A 27,074-nucleotide genomic window follows, 5' to 3' on the forward strand; every position below is an offset into this window, starting at 1 on the left:
CCGTGATCCCGGCCGGCATGGAGGCGGACCTGAGCCAGCTGAGCGAGGAGGAGAGGAGACAGATCGCTGCTGTCATGTCAAGGGCGCAGGGGCTGCCCAGGGGAAGCGTCCCCGCGGCCGCTGCGGAGCCGCCTCCCATGCACAGGCACGCACAGCATGCTCTGTATGTCCGGGCATATATGTACAGCTTCCCTGCACATACGTGTCGGCACGGCGGTGCATATATGTCGTCTCCGTCCCTTTCACGCTCCGGAATGGGGTGGCGTTAAAGGAAGCGTAAGCCTCCTTTCTGATGGGCAGAGGAAAAATGGTGCATGTGTAGACTTTCTGGTGGGATGGTCAAGGGTTGCGTTCTTGGAGCTGTGATTTGGGGTTGTGATTGTTGGCCTTTCGGAACCTTTTCCCTCCAGGATGGCGAGGAGAGACGCCCTCCCGTGTTTTTACTAATCGGAAAGTCTTCCATTAATGCAGAACGGATGTGCTGGGACGTGGATAGATAGGGGCATCTACCTGTCTCTGTTTAGACCTCCTCAGTTATTCTGGGGGCGTTTTTTCTTTATAAATGTCTAAATGTTTCTGTAACAATACCATTAATTCCCGGGAGGTGTTGTGTTTTGTCCTTCCTCCCCGCCCCCCACCCCACCCCCCAGAGGAGAACAGGAGCTGTTTGGGTAGAAGGTCTAAAATGAATGCATCCTTTATATCCAATGTGGGGCCCTAAAATATGTTGTGGCATTAAACAGATGGGTTGGTCACAGCAGAGCAGGTGCTGTGCATGTATTTCTGAATTGGCATATGCTATTTTTTAAGCCACTGCTCTTTTATATACAAAAAGTGCCTTACAGTTTATGGAAGAACATGTGAATTTGTGGTATCTTAAAATTAGTTTCCAGTCCATACTTTTAAAGACAAAGCAGATAAATGACAACTTGCCCAGGCAACCAAGTGCTAGTCTGTAATGTTAACGTATTCATTTCCTGCGCTAGCTCCCCATTTTCCTTCATCCTAATAAATTAGTTGTTTTCTAATTAGTGTACTAAGAGGGTATAATCATTGTGCCTTGCTCTGCCTTTATTATTGTAAACAAATCCTTTAACTTTCCCCCTTCCCATAGAGAATAGTTCTCTATCGGTGGTCCTGAAACCATTCCCGTTTTATAACTGAAAGGAAAACTACAATTTTTTCATTTGAAGTATTAGAAATATTACAGATCTGAATATATAGGTGTAGATTATTATACTGTACTTCATAAAATAAAAGTATTTTAACTTCAGTACTGTCATATAAGAATATGCAAATAATTGTGTCAAATAATTACAATGTTAAATTTAATATAGGAGAACTGTAAAATGAATTATGGGTACCTAAAATGTTTTATGACAATATTTTTCATATAAAATCCTAAAGGCCTAAAATCTATCAGGTAAAAACCCTGTTTTCTTGAAATGAAACCACCACTGCTAGTTAAGTTAGCTCCTTATATTGACTATGTTTTTCTGTGTTTTTAAACTACTAATATATTGGGCTATTTCTTTGGATTTTCTTGAAATGAAACCACCAATGCTAGTTAACTTAGCTCCTTATATTGACTATGTTTTTAAACTACTAATATATTGGGCTATTTCTTTGGTAAAAAGCCTTTCTTATCCGTTATTCTAAGTAGTACAGCTATGTACTATTTTTCTCTATGGATGAAAATTTGACTTGGAAAATATTTTGAGTGCTTATATACTAGATTTCCATAATGAGGCACAATATTTCTATTAACCTTTTAGAAATGTATGCCTGCTCTACAGTTTTTCCTAAGAGGCACAAGCAACAGGTTTAGCTTGCTCCTTACAAATACCAAGAAAAGTGTGAGTTTTGATTTCTAAATTCCTAACTTTTCTTCTTTCAGAGGATGTCTGAAAAATATTTCAGCCTTTGTTTTATGCACTATTTGTATCAGATAGCATACTTTTAAACTCTCTATTGATAATTTTATGGTAGAATTTTTATTAGTAGGTAATTTATGGCTTCTTGATTAAAGCTTCATCTAATTATATAAACAATATAATTTTTAATTTTTGCAACTTATATTTTATTGAAAATTTTCTATAAGAGGCACATCATTTTTAGAAAATCATTATCCCCATAGGTGATAACCAAATAAATACTTGGCTTATCATTTAAATATTTAGAAACACATTAATTTAAGTACATATGAGAAAGTATATGCAAATTACTTGAAGTTTTTAAGAGATTAAGTGTTGTGAATTAGACACGGTTGGGTCTGATTTTTTAAAATCTTTTTAAGAAATATGGGTTGAGAGCCCAGGGACCTAGGTTCTTATTTTGATAATTTTAACTGATTCATGATAAATTATAAATCCTTCTCAGTCATATGTGCCTCAGTTTCCTTGCTTCTAAATAAGGCAGGTGATACTTGTCTTACCTGTCTTGTGAAGACATTCATTGTGAGGATTAAAAATTCAGAAGGACGTTTTTGTTTGAATTTTAATATGAGGAAACCTTATAAATAAATAAAAAGTAGTAATGTTAATATCAGCAGTGAATGGCACTGACAGTGATGGCTACAGACAAGTTGTATATTGAGTTATTCATTATTATGAATTACTTTGACATGTCTATATTTTACATATGGGACAGTCAGTGCAATATAGTGGAAATCCCCCAGGAATCAGGACACCATATTTCTGTGACTAATTTTATAACGTTGGATTAATTTCTTAGCCTCTTTAAGCCCTAGTATCCTCTACAGTATAAAAATGAATTCCTGCAGTTGCTTGTATTCCTAATCTAAAATTTTATGTGACTCAGCACATGGAAGTTAAGTGTCATTGCCTATTGTGTTACATTTAACAAAATATTTCAGCATTCCAACTGACTTTACATTCTACTCTTAAATACATGTGTACCTCATTTGTAGATGAACCATTTTTCTCCTGCTATCCTATAAAAGAAAATTCTACCCTGGGGATGACAATAGCAAAATAGTGATATTGTATAAAGCATGGGGAATTATAAGCTAGAAGTTACAGGTTACAAAAGTAATGCTCCTAGATTTTTGATTCATCGTAGACCCAGGGAAATGCCCTTTTATTACTTCTTCTACTATTCTTTATACAGCTACAGATATATCATATGAAAAGGGCTTACTAAAAGCCACTTCTGATTAGTAGAATATTTTATAAGAATTCTATGTTTCTCAATTATTTTCTTTAGCATTCCTTTGGGCCTCCCCTCCTGTCTAGACACTTCCTCACCTGTTTGTCTTCCTAGAGCAGCAGGCCAAATCCAGGATCTAAAAAGAATATGGCATGTTTCCAGTTATATCTCAGAAGGCCTGTAGAAGAATTTGATGTGGAAAGAACTCAAGAAACATTAATTTATAATAATACAAAACTTGCCATGTTCATCATTCGCTCACTCATTGCTATTCATCAATCATTAATGCTCATTTACTAGTTGCCAGATTTGGTTCTAGTGGTGCAAGGATGAGTGAAACACATTGTCCAGGAGTTCATAGTCAAGTGAACAAGACACAGATTGCATTGTAGTCATTTTTCTTTTTAACAGAACAACCGTTAATACTAAACAAAAATTCACCAAAAGACCACAATTTGCTAAGACAACTTTATATTTTTCTTTGGTATTAAGCCTACATTTTCTCTTTTTATATTTTATTTTTCCATCTATCCCCTCTATGCCCTCTTCAATGACTGTCTTTCTATTTCTCCAAGGTTTCCATGTTTTGTGTTTATTTACATAATTATAGCAACTAAGATTAAGTGTAAATTGTAAGGCAGTCTTTATAGCTGTAAGGCTATCTTTATAGGTATTTTTTTTTCACAAGGGGAGCCTACAATATAATACAACTTATATTTGTAGGAAGTACATGGAATTATAATTTCTGATCCAAGCTGCTTTCTTTGAATTGTTTATTGTTATACATATTTGGTATTCATGAACTTTATTTTTCATTTGTTCAGTTGGATTATGTGAAATAATTTCACAAAACAGTTGTTAAGTGTAAATAGTATTTCCAATAGAGGACAATTTAGTTAAATTAAGGATAGATTTTTTGGTACTCGGTTTAAATATACATTTCTAGGACTCTGAACAAGGGAACCAATTCAATAAAATGTCTAAATAATTACTTATAAGATAGTCACTTGTATAACAGAATCCCGAAGCATATGCCCATCAAGGGAATGGTCCATTTTATTAATTGAATGTGAAACATTTCTAGAACAATATAAAGATCTAAACAATGGAACTCTTTGAGGAAAATAATATATTACAGGTTTACTATGGCTTTTATTTTCATATGGAAGAGAACACATAGGAAGGCCTATAAAGAAACATTCAAGATCATTTTCCCCAAATGAAAATATGTGGCTATACATTGTAAAACATATCTTAAAATTGTTGGAGTTAATATGGGTATTAATTTTACTTCCTTGTTTAAGTAAAGGCTTCAGAGACATGCCAATACCTGAAGTTTTGTAACATTTTTCCTGTAGGAAATTGCCAGAATGACGAATTTTATGTATTTATCTTCTATCAGAAAATCACTTTGTGTATACATTGCCATTTATAGATTATTTTCTTTCTGACCCTTTTCTAATTAGAAGTAATATTTCAGTGTTTCTTTCTACCATGCTTTACATTATTAACTTACAAATGATCTGAAATTTAAAATTTATTCTGTCCATGAGCAGGTATATTTTGATAAAACAAATTAAAACCTGTAGAACTTTATTGTGATCATCTCACATATTAAGTGTGACTGAATCACTGTTTTTCCCTCCATTTTTTCTATTAATTAAAAAGAAGTAAAACTTTTCCAAAATGAAAAATCTACATATATTAAACAGAATACTTGAAATTTGATATTTTTCTATGATTCTAATGCAGCATGTTTTTAGTTTCAAGTTTATAAATAAAGAATGGCTTACTCAAAAAATTAATGTACTTGATTTTTGGCTAAAGGTATATATATAAGGAACAATTATTTTAATTCTTTAATATAGTGATTTAAATTTGATCCTGTTTCCAAAACTATTTTAAATTATCCATCTTGTATATTTGTCTATGATTTAAAAGATATCCTTCAAATTAATTACTTCTTACAGTTTAAACTCAATGCCAATAAACATTAATAATCTAATAATAGCAATAGTATGTGTTGTAGAAAACATTACACAAGAATATCATATATTTTCTTCATCTAAGGAAAGTAGCAGGCTATATCTCACGATGCTTTAAGCATCTATTGTTCCCTTGCAAACAGATCTCAGAATGAAAATTAACTATTAGAAAAAATAATTAAATGATGTAACATTCTTCCATAAGACAGATGGAACTACGTATTGCCTAAAAATTGCTAATTAAGTAGAATTTTTCATTCTAATAAAGTTTAATATTTGATGGATATTACCTGTTTAGACAGAATAGGGTAAAATTGACTAGATGATCAACTTTATCAGAGTCCCTGTTATGTGTAACCTTCTGTACTAGAAACTCCCCTGATGTCACATTGTGGGCAAACAACAACAAAAAACAGTTGCAGCGAACTCCCACATTTTAAAATGAATATTTTTACTTATTAGTGCTGCTAGTATTTTGGAGGCTAACATACTTTGGCCATAACTTTTGATGGAAAAGGACACATCCTATGAACGTGAATGTACTGGACTATAATGTTGCATGATTTACTGAGTTAATATATTTAATTAGGTTTGAAGTATGGCCAGATTCTATTAAGTGCAGATGTAAATTATTTTTATTATGAATACTTTCTGACTAGATATCTTAATTTTTCATCAATCATAGTAGCAAGTATTGTCTTCTTCCCCCTTTTCTTTGCCTTCCTGTTGAAAATCTTTCTTTATAAAGAAAGTAATAAAGGCATTAGATGTTTTAGACCACTTACAGGATACTATAAAAATGGGTTCTAGTTATATTTATACTCTTATAATTTTGAGGATTTAAGAAAGTTACACCTTTTTGATATTGCTTTCAGTTGTAATAATTTTAATCATTTTCATTTTTATTTTTGTTTTGTTTCACTCTTCTAGGAAACAAGAATTTGATAGTAGTCACCCTCCAAAGCCGCCAGGAAAACCGCCGGATCCTGGGCGTCCAGCTCAGCCTGGTCTCAGTAAAAGTAGAACTACAGACACTTTGAGGTCAGAACAGAAATTGCCTGGAAGGAGTCCTTCCACTATTAGTTTGAAAGAATCAAAGTCCAGAACTGATTTTAAGGAAGAGCACAAGTCTGGTATGATGCCTGGCTTCCTCTCAGAGGTTAACCCATTAAGTGCTGTCTCCTCTGTTGTAAATAAATTCAATCCTTTTGATTTGATATCAGACTCTGATGCATCCCAGGAAGAAACTGCCAAGAAACAAAAAATAGCTCAGAAGGAACAAGGAAAACCTGAGGGAATCACAAAACCTCCATCACAGCAACAGTCACCCAAGTCAGTTCCTAAGCAGCAAGGACCTGTGAGGGCCCCGCATCAGCAGGATGGCTCTCCCAAATCAGTGTCTTCTCAGCAACCAGAAAAAGTGAAATCACAACCTCCAGGGACCGGAAAGCCAATTCAGGGACCTACTCAGGCTCCTCAGACAGATGAGACAAAATTGCCACTCCAAAGAGATGCAACTAGGCCTCAGACTAAACAGTCAGACACAGTAAAGGGAGAATCACTCAAACCCTTGCTGCAAAGCCCATCCAAACCACCGACTCAGCAAGCAAGTCCTGGAAAACCTCCAGCCCAGCAGCCTGGACCTGAAAAATTTTCCACGCCACAGCCTGGACCTGCAAAACCCTCAGCTCAGCAACCAGGGCCAGGGAAGACCCTAGCCCAACAGCCAGGGACAGCAAAGCCCTCAGCTCAGCAGGTGACAGAAAAACCCCCAGCCCAGCCACCAGGGACAACAAAGCCCGCAGCTCAGCAGCCTGGGCCAAAGTCTCCAGCTCAGCCTCCAGGACCAGCAAAGCCCCCTGCCCAGCAGACAGGGCCACCAAAATCCCTAGCTCACCAACCTGGGCCACAGTCTCCAGCCCAGCCACCTGGGCCTACAAAGACACCTGCTCAGCAGGTTGGGCCGGTGAAGTCTCTGGCTCAGCAGCCTGAGCCAGGAAAGACTCCTGCTCAACAGCCTGGCCCAGCAAAACCCTCAGCTCAACAGCCTGGCCCAGCAAAACCCTCAGCTCAACAGCCTGGCCCAGCAAAACCCTCAGCTCAACAGCCTGGCCCAGCAAAACCCTCAGCTCAACAGCCTGGCCCAGCAAAACCCTCAGCTCAACAGCCTGGCCCAGCAAAACCCTCAGCTCAACAGCCTGGCCCAGCAAAACCCTCAGCTCAACAACAGCCTGGTGCAAAACCCTCAGCTCAACAGCCTGGTCTAGCAAAACCCTCAACTCAACAGCCTGGTCCAGCAAAACCTTCAGCTCAACAGCCTGGTCTAGCAAAACCCTCAGCTCAACAGCCTGGTCCAGCAAAACCTTCAGCTCAACAGCCTGGCTCAGCAAAGCCCTCAGCTCAGCAATCTACAAAACCAGTAAGCCAAACAGGAGCTGGGAAACCTCTGCAGCCACCGACTTCTCCATCTGCAGCCCAGATCCCAGTACAAGGCCTCCCTAAAACCATCTGTCCTCTTTGCAATACTACTGAACTTCTGTTGCATGTTCCAGAAAAGGCCAATTTTAACACATGCACTGGATGTAAAACCACTGTGTGTAGCCTCTGTGGTTTTAATCCCAATCCTGATATAACTGAGGTGAGTGCATTTATTCACTGTGTCCATGCTCTTAAACCCTATTACCGTCTTCCACAAAGGATGTTTCACTTATCGCTGATATGATAGGATGGCATTGTTTTCCTCTGGTTCTTTCCTTCTTTCCCTCCTGCTTGTCTCCTCTTCCTCTTTTCTGCCAGTTGTAAGTTAGAGTTTTTAAAAACCTTTTCTTCAATAATCCTAAAATATTGCTGCAATTTCTGATACATTTGGCATATAAAGCAAATATGAATTGATTGAAAGATGCTGCACTCTGTAAGAACCGCAATATTTATTATTTAGTATGTAGTGATATTACTTTAATTTTAAATTCATGCTCCTACCTACCAAAATTATGATACTCTTACCTGGGATCATATTTGTGCTGGGAGAACAAGTTTTCCAATTCTAATAGAATTTTAATGTAAAGTTCAATACATTAGTCAAACCACACATTCCTTTTCCTTGAAAGAGATTTTGATATCCCCTATGAGGGCATTCTTCCCTCATTAGTTGAGAGTCATTAATACTAGCATAGTCAGTTCATAAAATGAAGAAGTCATTAGAGAAGGGTCAACATTGATGGGTGTCCTCTCAGAAGGACTATAGTTTATATTCCAAGTCTTTGAGCAAACCTTATTGACATATCAAATTATAAAGGAGCTGGTAGTGCCACAAATGAATTCAAAGTTGTTTATTCTGAATGAGGATAGAAAAGTAATTTTCATCAAGTCAAGGTAAAAATTTGGCAACATTGTTGGGGGAGGGACAAAAAGCACCAAATAGCTGAAAAACTCAAATTCTCTTGAGTTAAGAAGTAATACAGTGAAGATAAGATAATGACAAAATAAAGTGAGAATAAAGATGCTTAGCATCTAAAAGAATATATTTTTAAAAGAAATCTGGTAGCCCGGGTAGGCACTGAAATGGTTTACTCTGTCGGGAGGACAGCTGTTGGTGGGCTGTGTGCATTATGTCTGGAACAGCACAGGAAAAAAAACAAAAACGACAGCAGGCAATGAAGGATTATGTGATTTAAATACCCTTGAGAGGGGAGACTTGTGTACCTTTTTTATAAAGGAAATCTATTTTATGATAATAACAGGAATGAGGATTGATAGCTATTATGTTAGTTTGGATACTTATGGTGATGAAAGATGAAAATGATGTGCATTTAAAATGTGACAACTTCTTGTTATTTTGTAAAGTATATTTTAATCAAAAGTCATGTTGAGTACCTTAACTTTTTAAATAAGTAATTCTTTAATGATAAAGTTTCAATTAATAAGAACATGCTGCTTTCAAGTTATGGAGGAAATCAGATTATAAGTAGTTTGTTTATGTATTAATATATTTTTAAATGTTGATAAAGATATATTTCTACCTATAATATATGATCTTGATAGGAATGTCCAGTAATAATGACTTCAAACAATAGATTATTACTTTGTAAAATATTTTCTATATTTTTATGGCAACTTATAAGGCAGAAATATGCAGTTGAACACTCAAGCCACATACATGGTGGGGCACAAGTAGGTTTACAGTTGTGAGTATGCAAAACACAGAGTTTATTCTTGTATTATTATTTATTAATTATTGTATTATCTTCCATATGAAAACCGTAAATCCACTTTTGTCCCATCCTGTATATTATTTGACTACATACCATATAGAAGACATCTTACTATATGTTTTGTGGGATATAAAAATAACTAAAACATAGTGCTGATCTTAACAGGATCAAAATGTACTAGGTTAGATAATAAATGCACAATGAAATATACTAGGTGGTCAAATGATGATGGTTGTCTTAAGGGTAGGAAGTGTCATTTTCAATGGGCGAGATTAAGGCAAGCTCAGTGGAGAAAGTGGCATTTGAGCTAGGTATATAAGGCTGGATACTGTTTCTATAGATGAAGAACAGGAAAGACTGTAATGATTTCGTCGAAGACCTAGAGCCAAACTATTGCAGGCAATATTTACAGAATCAGGGATAAATCTAGGTTGGCTGAAGTGGTGGCAAAGAAGAAACACAATGAGATTGGAGAGAAGTTGAAGTCAGAGTTTGGTCTTCCACTTTTAGCAGGTAGTGATGGGCATTCTGCTTTATGAAACTTAACTTGACTAATGTAGTCATACCTTCAATCCTTCATTCATTTTAGAAATTTGTATCAAATACATAGTTTTGAGGCACACAAATAAGTGAAATGATAAAATCAAGTATTCATTAGATATAGAGTCATCCTTCAACCAGAAAATAGGGGAAATTAAAGTTGAAAAGTAACTTTGTATAGGGCTTTATAGTTCACATAGTTCTTTCCTATTTGTTTTATCAAAATTAAATTTCCAAATAATTCTATGGGCATATATTTTGTTTTCTCTATTATACTAATGAGAAAACTGGTGTCCTACTGGTTACTATGGTTAGTTTACTTTCAGGATCACCCTGATAGTAAATTGCTAAGCAGAACCCAAGCTAAATCTTCTGATTCCAAGTCATGGTGGGAAGAGAGATAAAGTGCTGTGAGGTCAAAGGAAGAAACCGTCACTGTCAGCAGAGGGTATCACGACTGTTTTAGTGAAAACAAATATTTGAGCTGGAACTGTGAAGATTAATAAGAATTTGGACACACATGAAAGGAATTGGGAATGTGGGGGCTGGTAGAGGGCCTCACTTCTAATAAAGGAAACATCCCCATATTGATGAGATGAGCTTGCGCGAGTCTTTTACACTTTGTGTGACAATGACATCATTTGAAAAATAATAACATGTTCTCTGTCAAACACATTGGGTTGTTAGGAGGATTAACTGAACCTTTGTATGAGGAAGTGTTTTGTAATATATGAAGTGCTTTTCAAGTTGTAACATAATGTGACATGGGTATTCTACCTTAAATAGATTTGACTTTTGAAGCTACTCTCAATTTGTTCTCTACATAGATACTGCATCATAAATTGTTGGCTTCTGAGGTTGCAATCAAAAGCCATTTGATCTATGGTGTTAATAGTAACATTTTAACTTTAATTTTTTCCCCCTCTAAGGAAAAATGCAATCCAAGTTCTAATTCTGAACTCTAGGAATGCATCTTCCCTAATCCTGTTCACCAAATGGCCAGTTCCTCAAACTCCTGAATTATTAGGAGGTCAGAGTTGGGAAGTTCAAGCTCTGGATAGAGACTGAGAGCCTCTGTTTTAAGAGAGATAAGATAGATGAAATTTTAGGAAAGATCTCCACTTCTAAACTGTTAAATATATGATGAGAGAGTTAACTTCTCTGCATCTTTCAAGGAGGACCATACACTCTGGGCCTAATCATCCTGAAATATTCAGGTTGAGTGAACAGTTTTTCCATGCAAGACAGGAAAAGAGGCTGATGAACCTTCTGTAGCATTTTATGTATATGAATTTTTTGTTTTCAAGCTAGATGTTTATATGTAGTAACTCAATATTATTGATTTGTAGACGACGGGTGAAATAGAATATTGGTCTCTTGTATCACTCCTTGAAAAGACTAGGAGAATTTCTCTGATATTTCTTGTTACTAACATATCAGAATTACGACTACATTTGCTTATGAAGATCCTGGCTCTTAAATAACTACCAGGTCTCCGGGGGAAGCACTGGAAAGATACCAACACTCAGAGAAGAGCTTTAGGGAAGGGAACTTGTACTTCCTTAACTAAATTGGCCAGTTTCCCCCCACCCCTGTCTGTCTGTCTCTCTCTCTCTCTCTTTTCAGGTCACCCAAATTTCTGTGTGAGGAGGATACTGTTTAAATTAACTATTCTCTCTGGTACTGTCAAGATGCATGCTTGCATGCTTTTCCAAATAAACATTAAGAATAGACTGGTTCCAAGCCTAGATTTTGATGCCAAGAGGAGTGTATAGCTCTATCTCTTCTTGCCAGTCCATTAATGGAATAGATCTCAACCATGAAGGCTCTCTCTTTGGGCTTGCTTTCTGATACAAAAACAGTATTTGCTTTCTAATTAGTAACAAAAGCATTTTATTGTTGTTTTTGTTATGTTTGATCTATTTGTCTCTTGATGTGTAGCCTGGGGCACAATAGATTTAGGGACAGATTTAAAGACTTGTCCCTAATTTATGATAATTATCCCGGCTCTTATGAAATTTTGTAATATATGAAATAATTTGTCATTTTTCCGAATGTTGATAATGAACCAACTTCTAGTGATGGAGGGTTTTTTTTTGTCATAATATTTTTGATTATTATTGCCCATATGGTAATAAGTCTTTTGGCTGAATCTAGATATTATATTAAACAAAATGTGACCATATCGTAACAGCCAGAAAAACCCAAAAAGCATACACACCTAAACTTGCATATAGACTATCTCCATTATTAAAAAACAAACAAACAAAAAATGACTGGAATTCTTCAGATTGGTCAAATGATTTAAGTTGCCACCTCTTAGGTGGATAGGCCTACTACTTCTTCCATTTATATTAAGAGAAACTGGGGGGAGAGTGGGCAGATCTGTTAGGAATTGCTGGTGAGAAAAGACTAGAGCTATGTGAAATGTCAGGAGGCTGAAACCTATGGAGAAAGAAAACCAATAAGACATTTTTAATGGTGGAGTAGCTCAAAGAATTTTTAGAAAAGTGGAGAGTCTCTGTTTAGTTGCTTGCTATTTTAGCAGTAAGGTCAAAAGATTGAAAGTATAGTAGTTCCTGAAAATAGGAAAGATCACCAATAGCATAAGTTGGCATGTTGAAGATTCTTAGAAGATAGAAAGAAGATAGGAAGAGGGAACAAAAAAAGAGCCAAGGAAACCACTGTACAAGTGGGTTTCTAAGAGAAAGCTCAGTGAAATTCTAAGCTTGATATCAACATATATAGAAAGCAGTAGTGGGTTGTGGGTAGTGATCACACAATAAGTTAAAGAACTGCAGTAGGAAAAATATATGACAAGCGGACTCTTTCCTAATCTCCAGAGGGAAGACATGGAGTAGGGAGAAGCCTTACTGTTTTCCCTTCAGGCTAATGCCAGAGAATTATCCAAGTGAAGGGATGAGCTGCTTGAGGAAGGACCCTCATGAGAAAAATAGGGCCTTCAAAAGAAGCTCAGAAGAAGTAATGCTCTTCTCCCACAACAGAGTGATACAAAGGAAAAAACAAGACACTACTCAACCAAAAGTCGAATGTACTACATCTTTTAGCATAGGAGTAAAGCTGTCCTTACTTGGACTCCAACCCTACACCATTCTCTTTTAGTTGTATTTTTGAAGTGGTTGTTCGAGGCAGCAAACTCCCATGTTTACCTATGCCGCCATCTTGGTTTCTCTCCATTAACTCTCTCTGCATCTTTCAAGGAGGACCATACACTCTGGGCCTAATCATCCTGAAATATTCAGGTTGAGTGAACAGTTTTTCCATGCAAGACAGGAAAAGTGGCTGATGAACCTTCTGTAGCATTTTATGTATATGAATTTTTTGTTTTCAAGTTAGATGTTTATATGCAGTAACTCAATATTATTGATTTGTAGATGACGGGTGAAATAGAATATTGGTCTCTTATATCACTCCTTGAAAAGACTAGGAGAATTTCTCTGATATTTCTTGTTACTAACATATCAGAATTATGACTACATTTGCTTATGAAGATACTGGCTCTTAAACAACTACCAGGTCTCCGGGGGAAGCACTGGAAAGATACCAACACTCAGAGAAGAGCTTTAGGGAAGGGAACTTGTACTTCCTTAACTAAATTGGCCAGTTTCCCCCCACCCCTGTCTGTCTGTCTCTCTCTCTCTCTCTTTTCAGGTCACCCAAATTTCTGTGTGAGGAGGATACTGTTTAAATTAACTATTCTCTCTGGTACTGTCAAGATGCATGCTTGCATGCTTTTCCAAATAAACATTAAGAATAGACTGGTTCCAAGCCTAGATTTTGATGCCAAGAGGAGTGTATAGCTCTATCTCTTCTTGCCAGTCCATTAATGGAATAGATCTCAACCATGAAGGCTCTCTCTTTGGGCTTGCTTTCTGATACAAAAACAGTATTTGCTTTCTAATTAGTAACAAAAGCATTTTATTGTTGTTTTTGTTATGTTTGATCTATTTGTCTCTTGATGTGTAGCCTGGGGCACAATAGATTTAGGGACAGATTTAAAGACTTGTCCCTAATTTATGATAATTATCCCGGCTCTTATGAAATTTTGTAATATATGAAATAATTTGTCATTTTTCCGAATGTTGATAATGAACCAACTTCTAGTGATGGAGGGTTTTTTTTTGTCATAATATTTTTGATTATTATTGCCCATATGGTAATAAGTCTTTTGGCTGAATCTAGATATTATATTAAACAAAATGTGACCATATCGTAACAGCCAGAAAAACCCAAAAAGCATACACACCTAAACTTGCATATAGACTATCTCCATTATTAAAAAACAAACAAACAAAAAATGACTGGAATTCTTCAGATTGGTCAAATGATTTAAGTTGCCACCTCTTAGGTGGATAGGCCTACTACTTCTTCCATTTATATTAAGAGAAACTGGGGGGAGAGTGGGCAGATCTGTTAGGAATTGCTGGTGAGAAAAGACTAGAGCTATGTGAAATGTCAGGAGGCTGAAACCTATGGAGAAAGAAAACCAATAAGACATTTTTAATGGTGGAGTAGCTCAAAGAATTTTTAGAAAAGTGGAGAGTCTCTGTTTAGTTGCTTGCTATTTTAGCAGTAAGGTCAAAAGATTGAAAGTATAGTAGTTCCTGAAAATAGGAAAGATCACCAATAGCATAAGTTGGCATGTTGAAGATTCTTAGAAGATAGAAAGAAGATAGGAAGAGGGAACAAAAAAAGAGCCAAGGAAACCACTGTACAAGTGGGTTTCTAAGAGAAAGCTCAGTGAAATTCTAAGCTTGATATCAACATATATAGAAAGCAGTAGTGGGTTGTGGGTAGTGATCACACAATAAGTTAAAGAACTGCAGTAGGAAAAATATATGACAAGCGGACTCTTTCCTAATCTCCAGAGGGAAGACATGGAGTAGGGAGAAGCCTTACTGTTTTCCCTTCAGGCTAATGCCAGAGAATTATCCAAGTGAAGGGATGAGCTGCTTGAGGAAGGACCCTCATGAGAAAAATAGGGCCTTCAAAAGAAGCTCAGAAGAAGTAATGCTCTTCTCCCACAACAGAGTGATACAAAGGAAAAAACAAGACACTACTCAACCAAAAGTCGAATGTACTACATCTTTTAGCATAGGAGTAAAGCTGTCCTTACTTGGACTCCAACCCTACACCATTCTATTTCCTCTCATTCAAAGGAGAGGACTAATGACAAAGCAGACCAGTCCATAAATACAGAAAATATGCTTTTGATTACCTCTGCTAAATAATGGAGACATTCACTATAAATGAATGGTTTGAAGAGACTAACAACATTTTAGCAATAATATCACATGAAGGACATAGATGAACTAGTGAAACAAAAGAAAAAAAAAATCTGACCTCATAGAAAATAGTTCATTTAAGAAACATAAAGAACTTATAAAAATTTATTAATCCTGAGAAATATTTAAGAGGATAGCTCATCAATAACTGTCAGATTCATATTTCAGTGGGCTGATAGAGGATAAAAATGGGTCCAGGCCCAGTTGATGGTCTGGAAAAGAAAGACCCAGATTTTCCCCAGATAATAGAGCTAAAAGACAATAAAAAATTATTCAACTACTTACTAAGCATCCACTATGTTTCAGGGACTCCTCTAGACTCTGGGGATATAGTAGTGAAAAAAATAGGTAGAAAAATCTTGCCTCATGGAACTTATTTTTTAATAAGAGTAACAAAACATATAGTGTAACAGATGATAATAGGTGTTATGGAGAAAAATGAATTAGGAGAAGGGCACAGACCAAAGGAGGGGTGGGATGGGGTGGTAGGATACCCTCCCTTCCATTGGTAGATCAGAATCTGGGATGGACGACTTGGAATTCTGGAATTTTTAGTGGTAACTGAAGGTCTGTCTCATTTGTGTGTATAATCTTAACTGAAGCTGGAGATTTGAGGGGGAGTTAGTGGTTGGTAAGGAAGGAAAGGGTAAGAATGTACTCAGGAATATGTAGAATTCTGAGATTCCCATCTTCACTCCTTCCTTTATTTTTATTATTTTTTATTTCTATTTTTATTTATTTATTTTATTATATATATATATTGGTTTCCAGTGTACAGCTTAGTGGTTAGACAATCATGTACTTTACTAGTGTTCCCCTTGATAATTCCAGCACCCCTATTGGTACCACACATATTTATCACCCTATTATTGACTATATTTCCTTTGCTTTACTTACTTCCCCCTTACTCCTTCCTTTATTGATGTGGAGGCCGGGATGGGACTTATCCCTAGTATGGAGAGTTCTTTCTGGACTGCTGCCCATGGAGTTGTAGACATTTTTGGGAGGTTGTTATCTATAACTCTGGGGCTCCCTTAGGACTCTGAGAGCTTTGGAGCGCTAAGAGACATTAAAAATCATGGAGATTATATCTAGAGCTCTAATAGGAGTTCCAGAATCAATACCACGGAGGCAAGCTCTAGAACATTTTTCTGAGCTAAAGAAAGATAGAAGCTTTCAGATTGTACAGTTCCACTGATGGCCAAGAAAGATTGATAAAATTACTGATAGATAGGTCTTGGTGAAATATCAGATTCCCAAGATAAGGAGAAAACTTGAAGACTTCATAGAGGAAAGCAGTATTATCTACAAAAAGATGAGAAATCAGGTAGCTATCATACTAATTATCCAAACACAAAACAGCAGATAGGAGGCACTTTCTTTACATTTCTAGAGATGGTGATAAAATGATCCTGTATCTAGGCACAATATTAAGAGACTATGAGGGCAGGTTAAGAATTTTTCTCATGTGAAAGAACGCATAACAGTCATCATCATTCTATCTGCCTATTTAAATAACGGTCTATCTCTACAGAATATATACATGTATAAATGTGTATGTATGTGTGTAGGGGTGTGTGTGTGTGTGTGTTTGTGTGTGTGTGATACAGTGATATCACAATCACTGTAGGAGTTTCTCTATTAAAGTGGATAATAATACCAACAAGAATGGGATGGGATAGCTGACTATTCCTCAGAAATGAAGAAAAATCGAATGGTATTAAATCAGTGTTTTCCAAAATGTGATTACATAACAGTGGTGGAATGTGAGATGATATTAGGTGGTACACAAACCAAACTCAAGAAGTTATGCATTATTTTATTGTGTATTAAAACATATAATACAATAAGTCCTTATTTAACACCACTGTTAAGTTCTTGGAACTGTGGTAAAATAACCTATAATGAAACCAATTTTACCATAAGTTAATTGCTATAAACACTTTGGTAATTTAAAAAAATTCTCATTCATCAGATGATTGATTAAATGATTATAGAATGTTAAGGAGTAGATAAAGGATTTAGATTCTTGATGTTTACATCTTCAGCCTTGGCGAAATGCCTAGAAATTTTGGTTCTAAAAAACAGTGATGATTTGAAATGCCTTATGCCTGTGATGCAAGTTTGGTCAGTTTTTTAATGTAATCTTATCACAGCCCTGTGTACTTTAACTATCACCGTTTTTATATGAATCCGACAAAGAGAAAGTCCCTTAATTTAAACATAAGGTTTTTAGAAGATAAAGGATATTGAGGTGTTTTTTGTTTTTTGGGGTTTTTTTTTTTGCTATTTTCTGGTGATCCATATGTTATCATTTATAATATTTAATATAATATCCTGACCATAGCAAAATTAATTTATCTTCATTTAGTTTTGAAAATGAATTTAAAGGAATAGAAATACTTGATTAAATCTTTTTAAACTCAGTATTACTTAAATATGTTTACCAGCACTATATTTGCTTAGCTCTCATTTTTGATGAGGTCCAATTTGCAGCATTTCCCTCATGACTTGGATGTTTCCTATATAAAATGACTATATATTCCTCATGCTTTACTTGTAGGTTTAATCATTAGAACCAAAGCCTTTTTTGCACATTCAGCTTTTAAATAACTAGATGTTTTAAATAACTAGGTGTCTTTCTGCATAGTCAGCATTTATATCTATTAAGCTTGTTGTTGTATATTACTGCAACTGGTGTAATGATCTGTATAGCTTAGTAAGAACAGGTGTTCTGCTGTGAAAGCAGATACCCACACTTAACAAAATCATTTCTTGGATCAGTAAACTTAATACAATGATGGGTTAACTTTCTTATTGTGTACATCCCTTGAGAAAACACACATATGTAACACTCTCTCCTATTCCATATCTTAATTAGCTTAAATAAAAATGGGCTCATGCTTACAAATATGTCAGAGGTATTACATTAAAGACAAAGATGTGAATTATTTATGCAAAGTTTATAAATCTTTTCTTAAAGTAATGCCTATATCACATGCATTTATAAGGCATCAAAGGTCTGAGTTGTAGTTCTAGTAGATCTGCTGCTCACATATGTACACTCCTGTTGATGTAAAACAATTAAAAAAGTGAAAGGCATGTTTCATTATATGAACATGTAACTAGAAATTCTGTAAGAGTATTTGTTGGGAAAATTTTTAATGTGGAGATTATTGTGTATTTTAACTTTACTGAGGAAGGATTAAAAATGTTTAAGAAGGAAATAAATGATAAAAATATGAATAGGATTCTTAAAAATAATGTAAAGTTGATTAAGTATAATTTTAAAATTAGACTTTCCTTTAAATACATTCTTGAAAATGTACATACATATGACTATATAAAAAAATGAATAAACTGCCCTGGTCTGTGTGGCTTAGATTGGTTGGGTGTCCTCTCATGCACTGAAAGGTTGCTGGTTGAAATCCTGGTCAGGGCACATGGTCAGATTATAGCTGGATCCCCAGTAGGGTGTGTGCAGGAGGTAACAGATCCATATTTTACTCTCACATTGATGTTTTTCTCTCTGTCCCTCTCCTTTCCTCTAAAAATTAAAAACATAAAGGAGGTATTTTAAAAATGACTAAACTATAAGTTATAAGGGGCTTCTATTAATAGGAAGCTAAAACAGGCTGAAATCACTTATAAAAAGTCATTTTACACAAGCTTTAATATGCTTTTAGCATTTCATATATATTTTTGTCTTCCATTATAAAAGTAACATGTTTATTTTAGAAAAATAGAGAAGAAAAAGGAAGAACCAAAAATATTATCTGTGGCCCCAACATGTAGTAACAACCACCAGTTATGTTTTCTTCTGTCCATAAGTTTTTAATTAAAGTAAAACATATACTTTATATAACATATACATATATATGCATACACACATATACACAAATCAACTCAGTGAATTTTCACAAACTGAACCCGTGTTAACAGCATCCAAAATTAAAAAATAGAACATAATCAACATTCGAGCAATCCTTCACCTTACTGCTTCTAATTACTACCCACTGTCCAAGGGTAACCACCATCTGATTTCTAACCATAGATTAGTTTTGTCTGTTTTATTTTAAATCTTCACATGAAGATGTGTATATATACATATTTTTTTCTTTCCATTGTTTTATAAAGAGTGGAAGGGAGAGGGAGAGAAAGAGAGAGAAAAACATCAATATGAAAGAGACACATTGGTTGCCTTCCACAGGCCCCTCTACCCCCCAAACAGGGCTGGGATCTAACTTACAAACCAGGTATATGCCCTTGACCTGGAATCAAACTCACAACTCTTTGGTATGCAGGCAGACCCTCTCACCACTGAGCATCATCAACCAGTCTGTTTTTGAGCTTGATATAAACCATACATACTTATAAAAAATACTAGAGGCCCAATGCACAAATTCATGCATGGATGGGGTCCGGCTGGCACCCCCTCCCATGGGGGCTGATTGGGCCAGGTCAGTGATGGGGGAGGTGATGCAGGAGGTTGGCCCATCAGCCCCACCCCCAATCAGGGTGGGGGGTCGATTGGGGACCAAGCTGGCAGTGGGGGAGGGGCCGTGGGAGGTTGGCTGGCAGGCCCCCCACCCCGATCTGGTCAGGCTGGCCAGGGGGAGGGGCCGCCCCTCCCCACATCAGGCCGATTGGCCAGATGCAGTGGGCTTCATAGCAACCGGTTGTTCTGGTAGTTCCAGTCAGTCCGGCGTTTCGGTTGCTTGGCTTTTATATATATAGATAGCTTGATCATTGTTATTTCAAATTATAGCATAAATATTTCTATTTTGTTAAGCACTTTGTAAACATACATTGAATAGCTGCATAATCCTATACACAGGAGGTACTGTAGTTTACTTAACCATTCCTTTCTTGTTGCAATTAATATTCTGCAGACAAAAATTTTCCTGTTAGCTAGCCAAATCCAAAATCTATAGAGCAAGCCATCAAGGAAGGGCAGACTAGAACTCTCAGGCAGGAGCCGAAACTATAGTTCACAGGTGGAATTTCTTTTTTTTTTTTTGTGCCTTTTTTATTGAATTTTATTGGGGTGACATTGGTTAACAAAATTATGCAGATTTCAAGTATACAGTTCCATAACATGTCATCTGTACACTGTTTGTGTGTTCATTGCCCTGCAGATATATTTTTTAAAAAGTTTCTTTCCTTTCCAAGTCAACATACAAGTGATTGTCTTAATTCCAATGAGCATCTAATTGGACAAAAAAAACAGGTAGCTTTCAGCATACTTAATGAGTTCACAAAGTTTATGAGACCTTTAATTCTTTTCACTAATATAATTGATTTTTTTTATTTTTAAATGAAATAATAGCACAGTTCAATAACTTACTCAAATAATTGCACAAACACTGCCTAATTAGAAATATATATTACAAGCTACTAAATGTGTGTATAAATTATTTGAGGTATAAAAGTTTGTATTTGCCATATGAGAGGCTGTTCAGAAGTGTTAATGTAAGTTCGTATACTGTTTTGGGATCTTCTCTTTATGTAACTGTAATAGAGTACTAATATATTTTCATGTTCGTGCACTGCAATTGTTTTGTAAATTGTGCTCTGATGAGTGTGTCATGTCAGTTTTCTTGTTTTAGACTGCAGTGACAAACATTAAAATATGCTGTTATCATTGGATCCTATATTGTGAGGATTTATAAATGTTATTGCTAGCATTTGGTGAACATTATTATACTTTATGAAGGAAAAAGGGCCCATTTAATTTACATTTCACAAGGTTTGTAGTCCACACTATTTCTGGATGGACTGTTTTGAATAAAATTGTTTCACCAAATTGCTGGGTATATCATCACAGTTCTGAGGAACGCTAGTGTCTAGTTTTTAACCAAAATTCATTTTTCATTAATATGCATAGCTAAAGATGTCACCTGCAGTGAGCCATCTGTACCCAAAATGCTTCTATAATGGAGTTCATGTGGTTTGGGAAATCCTGAATAACACAAAGCATAATCTGTTATCAAACGTTAGCTTGGTTTCCTCTTTATAATATTGTACATTATATTATTATCTAATGTGTATTATAGTATAATTATATTTTGTGTGGCATTCAAAATAATACAATATAAATATAACATGTAGTTATATTTATAACTATATAACTATAAATAACACATTCAGTAAATATTTGGACATAATTTGATGAGAAATAGAAAAAAAAATTTAGAATAATTTATCATTAAATAATATCTAAAATTTTCTTGGTATCCAATATAGAGAAGTAGTCACTCCTTTTAAGAGTCTAAGTGAGGACAGGAGAGGAGAGGAAATAATTGGAAAGAAAGATTTAAAACACTATCTATTTGAGTCCAGATGTTGTGGTTTACACTATTGTTTAATAGTTGAGAAGAGACAGACCTTAATTGATGATGGAATATTAAGTGATAAAGGAGGAAATTCAATGTGGACCATAAAAAGGTACCATTTAGATATATGGGTGAGGAATACAAATTGGACTGTGAATTATAACTCACATTAGAGAGAATGATAGCACTGCTTTAATGGAGTAAGTGGTATATTTTGATGTCATGGTTTGCAGAAAATCTTAGTTGTGATGTATCAAGATGAAGAAACCCAACAAGTTTTATTGTAAAGGACAAGATGAAAGCATGATTGAAGAAAAGTTATTCAATGGCTAATGTGAACGGTATGAACGCCAGCAAATAAAGATTCTATGTGCTTGTTCTTTTGATATTCCATTATTCCAGGTATTATGCTATGTTGTTGAGCAAAGATTTTATTATAAATTTTGTGTTGAAAGTGTCCAGTTTGGAGCGTATTGAAGGGTAGATGTTAGTCATTAAACTATCTGGACTTTTTTTTTTTTGAGAGGCTTCCATTCTGTTTTGAAGTTAAGCGGATTAGTAATAGATCTGAATAGGAATATGCTTTAATTCTGGAACCCCACATTTGCTAATTCACCTTATTGCTTAGGTGTCTTGAGTTAACTCTGTTGAATGATTACTGAAGACATCCTCTTAAAATTCAGGATATAATTTTTCTTTAAATTTTATTTTATTGCTAAAAGTATTACAAAGAGTATTACATATGTCTCCTTTTTTTCACCCCCTTGACATTCCCCCGGCCTCCCCTACCCCCCAGTGTCTTGTGTCCATTGGTTATGCTTATATGCATGCATACAAGTCCTTCGGTTGATCGCTTACCTCCCGCACCCCCAACCCTCCCCAGCCTTCCCGCTGTAGTTTGACAGTCTGTTCCATGCTGCTCTGCCTCTCTATTTTTGTTCATCAGTTTATAATGGTCTTTATTATCCATAAATGAGTGAGATCATGTGGTATTTTTCTTTCATTGACTGGCTTATTTCACTTAGCATAATGCTCTCCAGTTCCATCCATGTTGTTGCAAATGGTAAGAATTCCTTCTTTTTTACAGCAGCATAGTATTCCATTGTGTAGATGTACCACAGTTTTCTAATCCACTCATCTGCTGATGGGCACTTAGGCTGTTTCCATATCTTCGCTATGGTAAATTGTGCTGCTATGAACATAGGGGTGCATATATCCTTTCTGATTGGTGTTTCTAGTTTCTTGGGATATATTCCTAGAAGTGGGATCACTGGGTCAAATGGGAGTTCCATTTTTAACTTTTTGAGGAAACTCCATACTGTTCTCCACAGTGGCTGCACCAGTCTGCATTCCCACCAGCAGTGCACGAGTGTTCCTTTTTCTCCACATCCTCTCCAGCACTTGTCGTTTGTTGATTTGTTGATGATAGCCATTCTGACAGGTGTGAGATGGTACCTCATTGTTGTTTTGATTTGCATCTCTCGGATGATTAGCGACTTTGAGCATGTTTTCATATGTCTCTTGGCTTTCTGAATGTCCTCTTTTGAAAGGTGTCTATTTAGGTCCTTTGCCCATTTTTTGATTGGATTGTTTATCTTCCTTTTGTTAAGTTGTATGAGTTCCCTATAAATGTTGGAGATTAAACCCTTATCAGTGATAACATTGGCAAATATGTTCTCCCATGCAGTGGGCTTTCTTGTTTTGTTGATGGTTTCTTTTGCTGTGCAGAAGCTTTTTATTTTGATGTAGTCCCATTTATTTTTTCTTTAGTTTCCAATGCCCTAGGGAGCAGTATCAGTGAAGAAATTGCTTCGGCATATGTCTGAGATTTTGTTGCCTTTGGATTCCATTTTTTAATAATCAATAGTTTTGATATTTTTTAAAAAGTGTCACCATTTATTAAAATTCTATATGTGAAGTTCACAATTAAAAGTGCAAGTGGTACCTCTCCAAACAGCTGTAAATAAGATATTTCTCATCCAGCAAAGGCCTTAGCCAGGAAAGTTGTAATACTATATTTTACAGCTCTGATACATAACAAAAGGGAATTGGATTAAACAGGGAGATGTGTTATAGAAATTATATGCAGGTCTATCTTATAAAACACAGAGACCTCTGAATGAGCAGAAATCCTGGCTGACCACTCTCTTAACTCCATTTTTGTAGCATATTAAGTCAGAAGACTGAATGAATAACCTTATGCCTTTCTTTTGTTCCTTTCCATTAGAGCTAATTGAAATAGAGTAGCTCATTAAACAATTGTGTCTCCAGACCTTGAATTCTATTTATTCACTTTCTATTTTACTTATGCACTTTCTGTAACTAGGGCGGAGAAAGCAAAAAATGACTATTTTTCCTTAATATATGAACCCTAAATTTTAGCAATAGTTGAGGCATAACATATTTATCTAGTATAGTTAGAATTTTTCATTTTAATGCTTGTATATTGAAGGTAAGAGTTCTTCTGGGACACATGATCCAGTTGTAGGCTTCCCTAGTATTGTTTCTTCTATTTATCTCATAATATTTCAAATGGTTGTGGATGATTAGAGTGCAATATAATTAGTCCTAATTAGAGCATAATTTTAGGGAGTGGGTGCTACTTGTGACAGGTGACCTGGGAAGTTGTTCATGAAATATGGATTGAAGGCTTCTGCGAATTATGGCATGGGGAAGAAGTGATAAGGACTAAAATCTTTTAAGATCCTCGTTCATGGCTACAGTGGAATGAAGACCAATCATGTAGACCTAGGGAAACCAACTGTATCATAGACATGGGTACTAGATGGAATTGGCAGTTAAGTGTTTAAGGCAATGATGGTAAAAAATTCAGGTTCATTTCTGCTCAGAGTTAGAGATAAACATTTAATTTTAGGAGAAAACAAGGCAGTAATTTTCTCCAGGCAAGGAAAATATGGTTAGCAGGCATGGTGATTAAGGAGGACTCTTTCAGTTTGAATCAAAGGGGGACCATGGGCAGAGATGTCGACTAGGGTTCGAGGGAGAATGGCATGTAACCAGAAAATGAGGGCAGATGCCTGTCATTCAGGGTGGGTAAACAGTGGGAATTAGCAGAGTAAACACAGAAATGCTGTAGATTGAAAAGCACAAACGTTTTCAATTAATTTACTTAATTCAAATCAACTCAAAAAATATTTGTGAACATCTATAATGCTTTATGGGTCAGTTATACCCTGGGATCAATAGAAAGACCACATTGCCAGGAAGTCCTTACCATTTGTTGCTTACAGCCTTTTGGTGGGTACAGATCTGGAAATAGAATTATGTAAATGCTTGCATAAGAACACTAACACAATTTTATATATTGAATTTGTTACAAAAACTAAACTTTATTTCACAGTTATTGGAGATGAGGATTGAGGGGAAGTAAATATAACCCCTTCGATGGTTTGTTTTAAACAGTGTATATTTGGTGGAGTTATAAGTAATTGAGAAATGACAAGGAGGACCAAATGAGGGACAGTGGCTTGGACATATGAAAAATTGAATGGGAAATTACCTTTCATAAGCAGTATAGACACATGAGTAATAATTGAGAATGCAGGTACAATATGGCAGAGATTTTAACTCAGATGGCCGAGAGGGCCAAGGTTCTGTTATTACTCCTTATGCTCCCTAAGTGCATCGCAAAGAGAAGTAGGAGGTTGTTCATGATGTTAATGCTGGGGCTGGTTGTGGCCTTTTTCGTTTTCTCAAATGTATCGGAAGGTTTTTTGTTGTTATTTTTTTCTCAGTTGAATCAAGAAATTTGAAAATCATCCTGTTTTCAGTACTAAATTGTTAAATGCTGAAATAAAAATAATTTTAATTTTTAACAGATTTAGGCTGTAGAACTAAGTGAAAGGGAGGCTCTTTCTAAAAAATCCTAAAAACACAGAAAGCTTTTTATATTAATTCGTGAACTTAGGGGTTGGAGGGGGGCAGAACCTCAGCACAGCCTGCGCCCTCTCACAGTCTGGGAGCCCTTGGGGGATGTCTGACTGAAGGCTTAGGCCCACTCCCCAGAGGCTCCCGCCACCGCCACTTTGCTCGCCAGCTGTGAGCCAGTTTCTGGCTGAGTGATGCTCCCCCTGTGGGAGTGCATTGACCACTAGGGGGCAGCTCCTGAGTTGAGCAGGTTTGGGCCAAAACCAGCTCTCCGACATCCCCTAAGGGGTCCTGGATTGTGAGAGGGCGCAGACCATGCCGAGGGACCCCACCGGTGCACAATTGGAGCTGGAGAGGGACACAGGAGGTTGGCCAGCCAGGGAGGGGCCTTGGGAGGGCGCCAAGGCATGTCTGGCCCGTCTCACTCAGTCCTGATCAGCTGGACCACAGCAGCAAGCTAAACTACCGGTCGGAGCGTCTGCCCCCTAATGGTCAGCGCACATTGTAGTGACTGGTCAACCGGTTGACTATCTGCCCCCTAGTGGTCAGTGCACGTCATAGCAAGAGGTTGAGCAGCCTTAGCATATTGTTAGCATATTTTGCTTTGATTGGTTGAATGGCCAACTGGATGACCAGACATTTAGCATATTAGGCTTTTATTATATAGGATAACTATAGACAATGTATTCTAGCAGTGGGGAGGAACATTGAGGGATCATATATCTTAATAAATATTTGAATAAAGAAATATTCAACCCGTCAGTTTCCAAAGATCCAAAATTGGGATCTCTTCCAGGTCCCAAAGAGGTACAATCTGGAGAAACCCCCTAAACCAGGCCAATAAATTTGGCATCTCCTTTGCTTTGACACTTGTCAAAAAGAATAGTAGTAATTTAACTATAATAAAAGTATAATATGCTAATTAGATCAGACAGGCCCATGACCTTCTGGATGTCCTTCCGGACAACCTTCTGGATGAAGCCAGGACTGTGAGGGCTGAGGCAAGCCGCTGTGGCTGCAAGGGCAAAGCCCCTTGTGCAAATTTTGTGCATCGGGCCTCTAGTTTAACTATAATGAAAGTCACTGACCCTAGGCGTTTGTAAGTTAAAGTGGTTAATGTGGATGCAGATCTCACATAATATTTTATAGGAAAACTAGAGGCCTGATGCATGAAAATTCATGCAAGAATAGGCCTTCCTTCTCCCAGCTGCCGGCACTGGCTCTCTTCGGACCCCAGGATCCGAACTGCTTCCCTCCTCCCGGCCACTGGCAGGCACCCAGGACCCGGGCTGCTTCCCTTCTCCGGCCACCAGCAGGCACCCAGGACCCAGGCTGCTTCCCTTCTCTGGCCACTGGCAGGCACCCGGGACCTGGCTTGGCTTCCCTCTGGCCCTGGCTTCATCAGGAAGGACGTCCGGAATGACGTCTGGTCTAATTAGCGTATTACCCTATTATTATGGATGTGAGTAATAGAGTATAGGTAAAGAATTATGCTTTTAATTATATTTTCTTCTGTGTTGCCTGGCTGCATGATTATGAAGTGATGTATCATTGAAAGCTGTGGAAGAAGAAAAATAAATAATAGAACAGTAGAATTGACATTGACAGTAAGGGAAATGGGAGATGATTGAGTGGGTAGAT

At 36.6% G+C, this 27,074-nt stretch overlaps 1 protein-coding gene across 1 annotated transcript in view; it reads left to right on the forward strand.

Moving 5' to 3' along the window:
* Positions 1-2: 2 nt before the first annotated feature.
* Positions 3-27,074, forward strand: part of PCLO (piccolo presynaptic cytomatrix protein) — a gene marked incomplete at its 5' end in the record, with an annotated part of 285,887 nt that continues 258,815 nt past the window's right edge. Inside the window, 2 exons of the mRNA XM_014528177.1 lie at positions 3-145; positions 6,084-7,791. Coding sequence (XP_014383663.1) covers positions 3-145; positions 6,084-7,791 — 1,851 coding nt within the window. The remainder of the gene's footprint in view (positions 146-6,083; positions 7,792-27,074) is intronic.

This window comes from Myotis brandtii, unplaced genomic scaffold (genome assembly GCF_000412655.1).
Source record: "Myotis brandtii unplaced genomic scaffold, ASM41265v1 scaffold621, whole genome shotgun sequence".
NCBI classification, from domain to species: domain Eukaryota; kingdom Metazoa; phylum Chordata; class Mammalia; order Chiroptera; family Vespertilionidae; genus Myotis; species Myotis brandtii.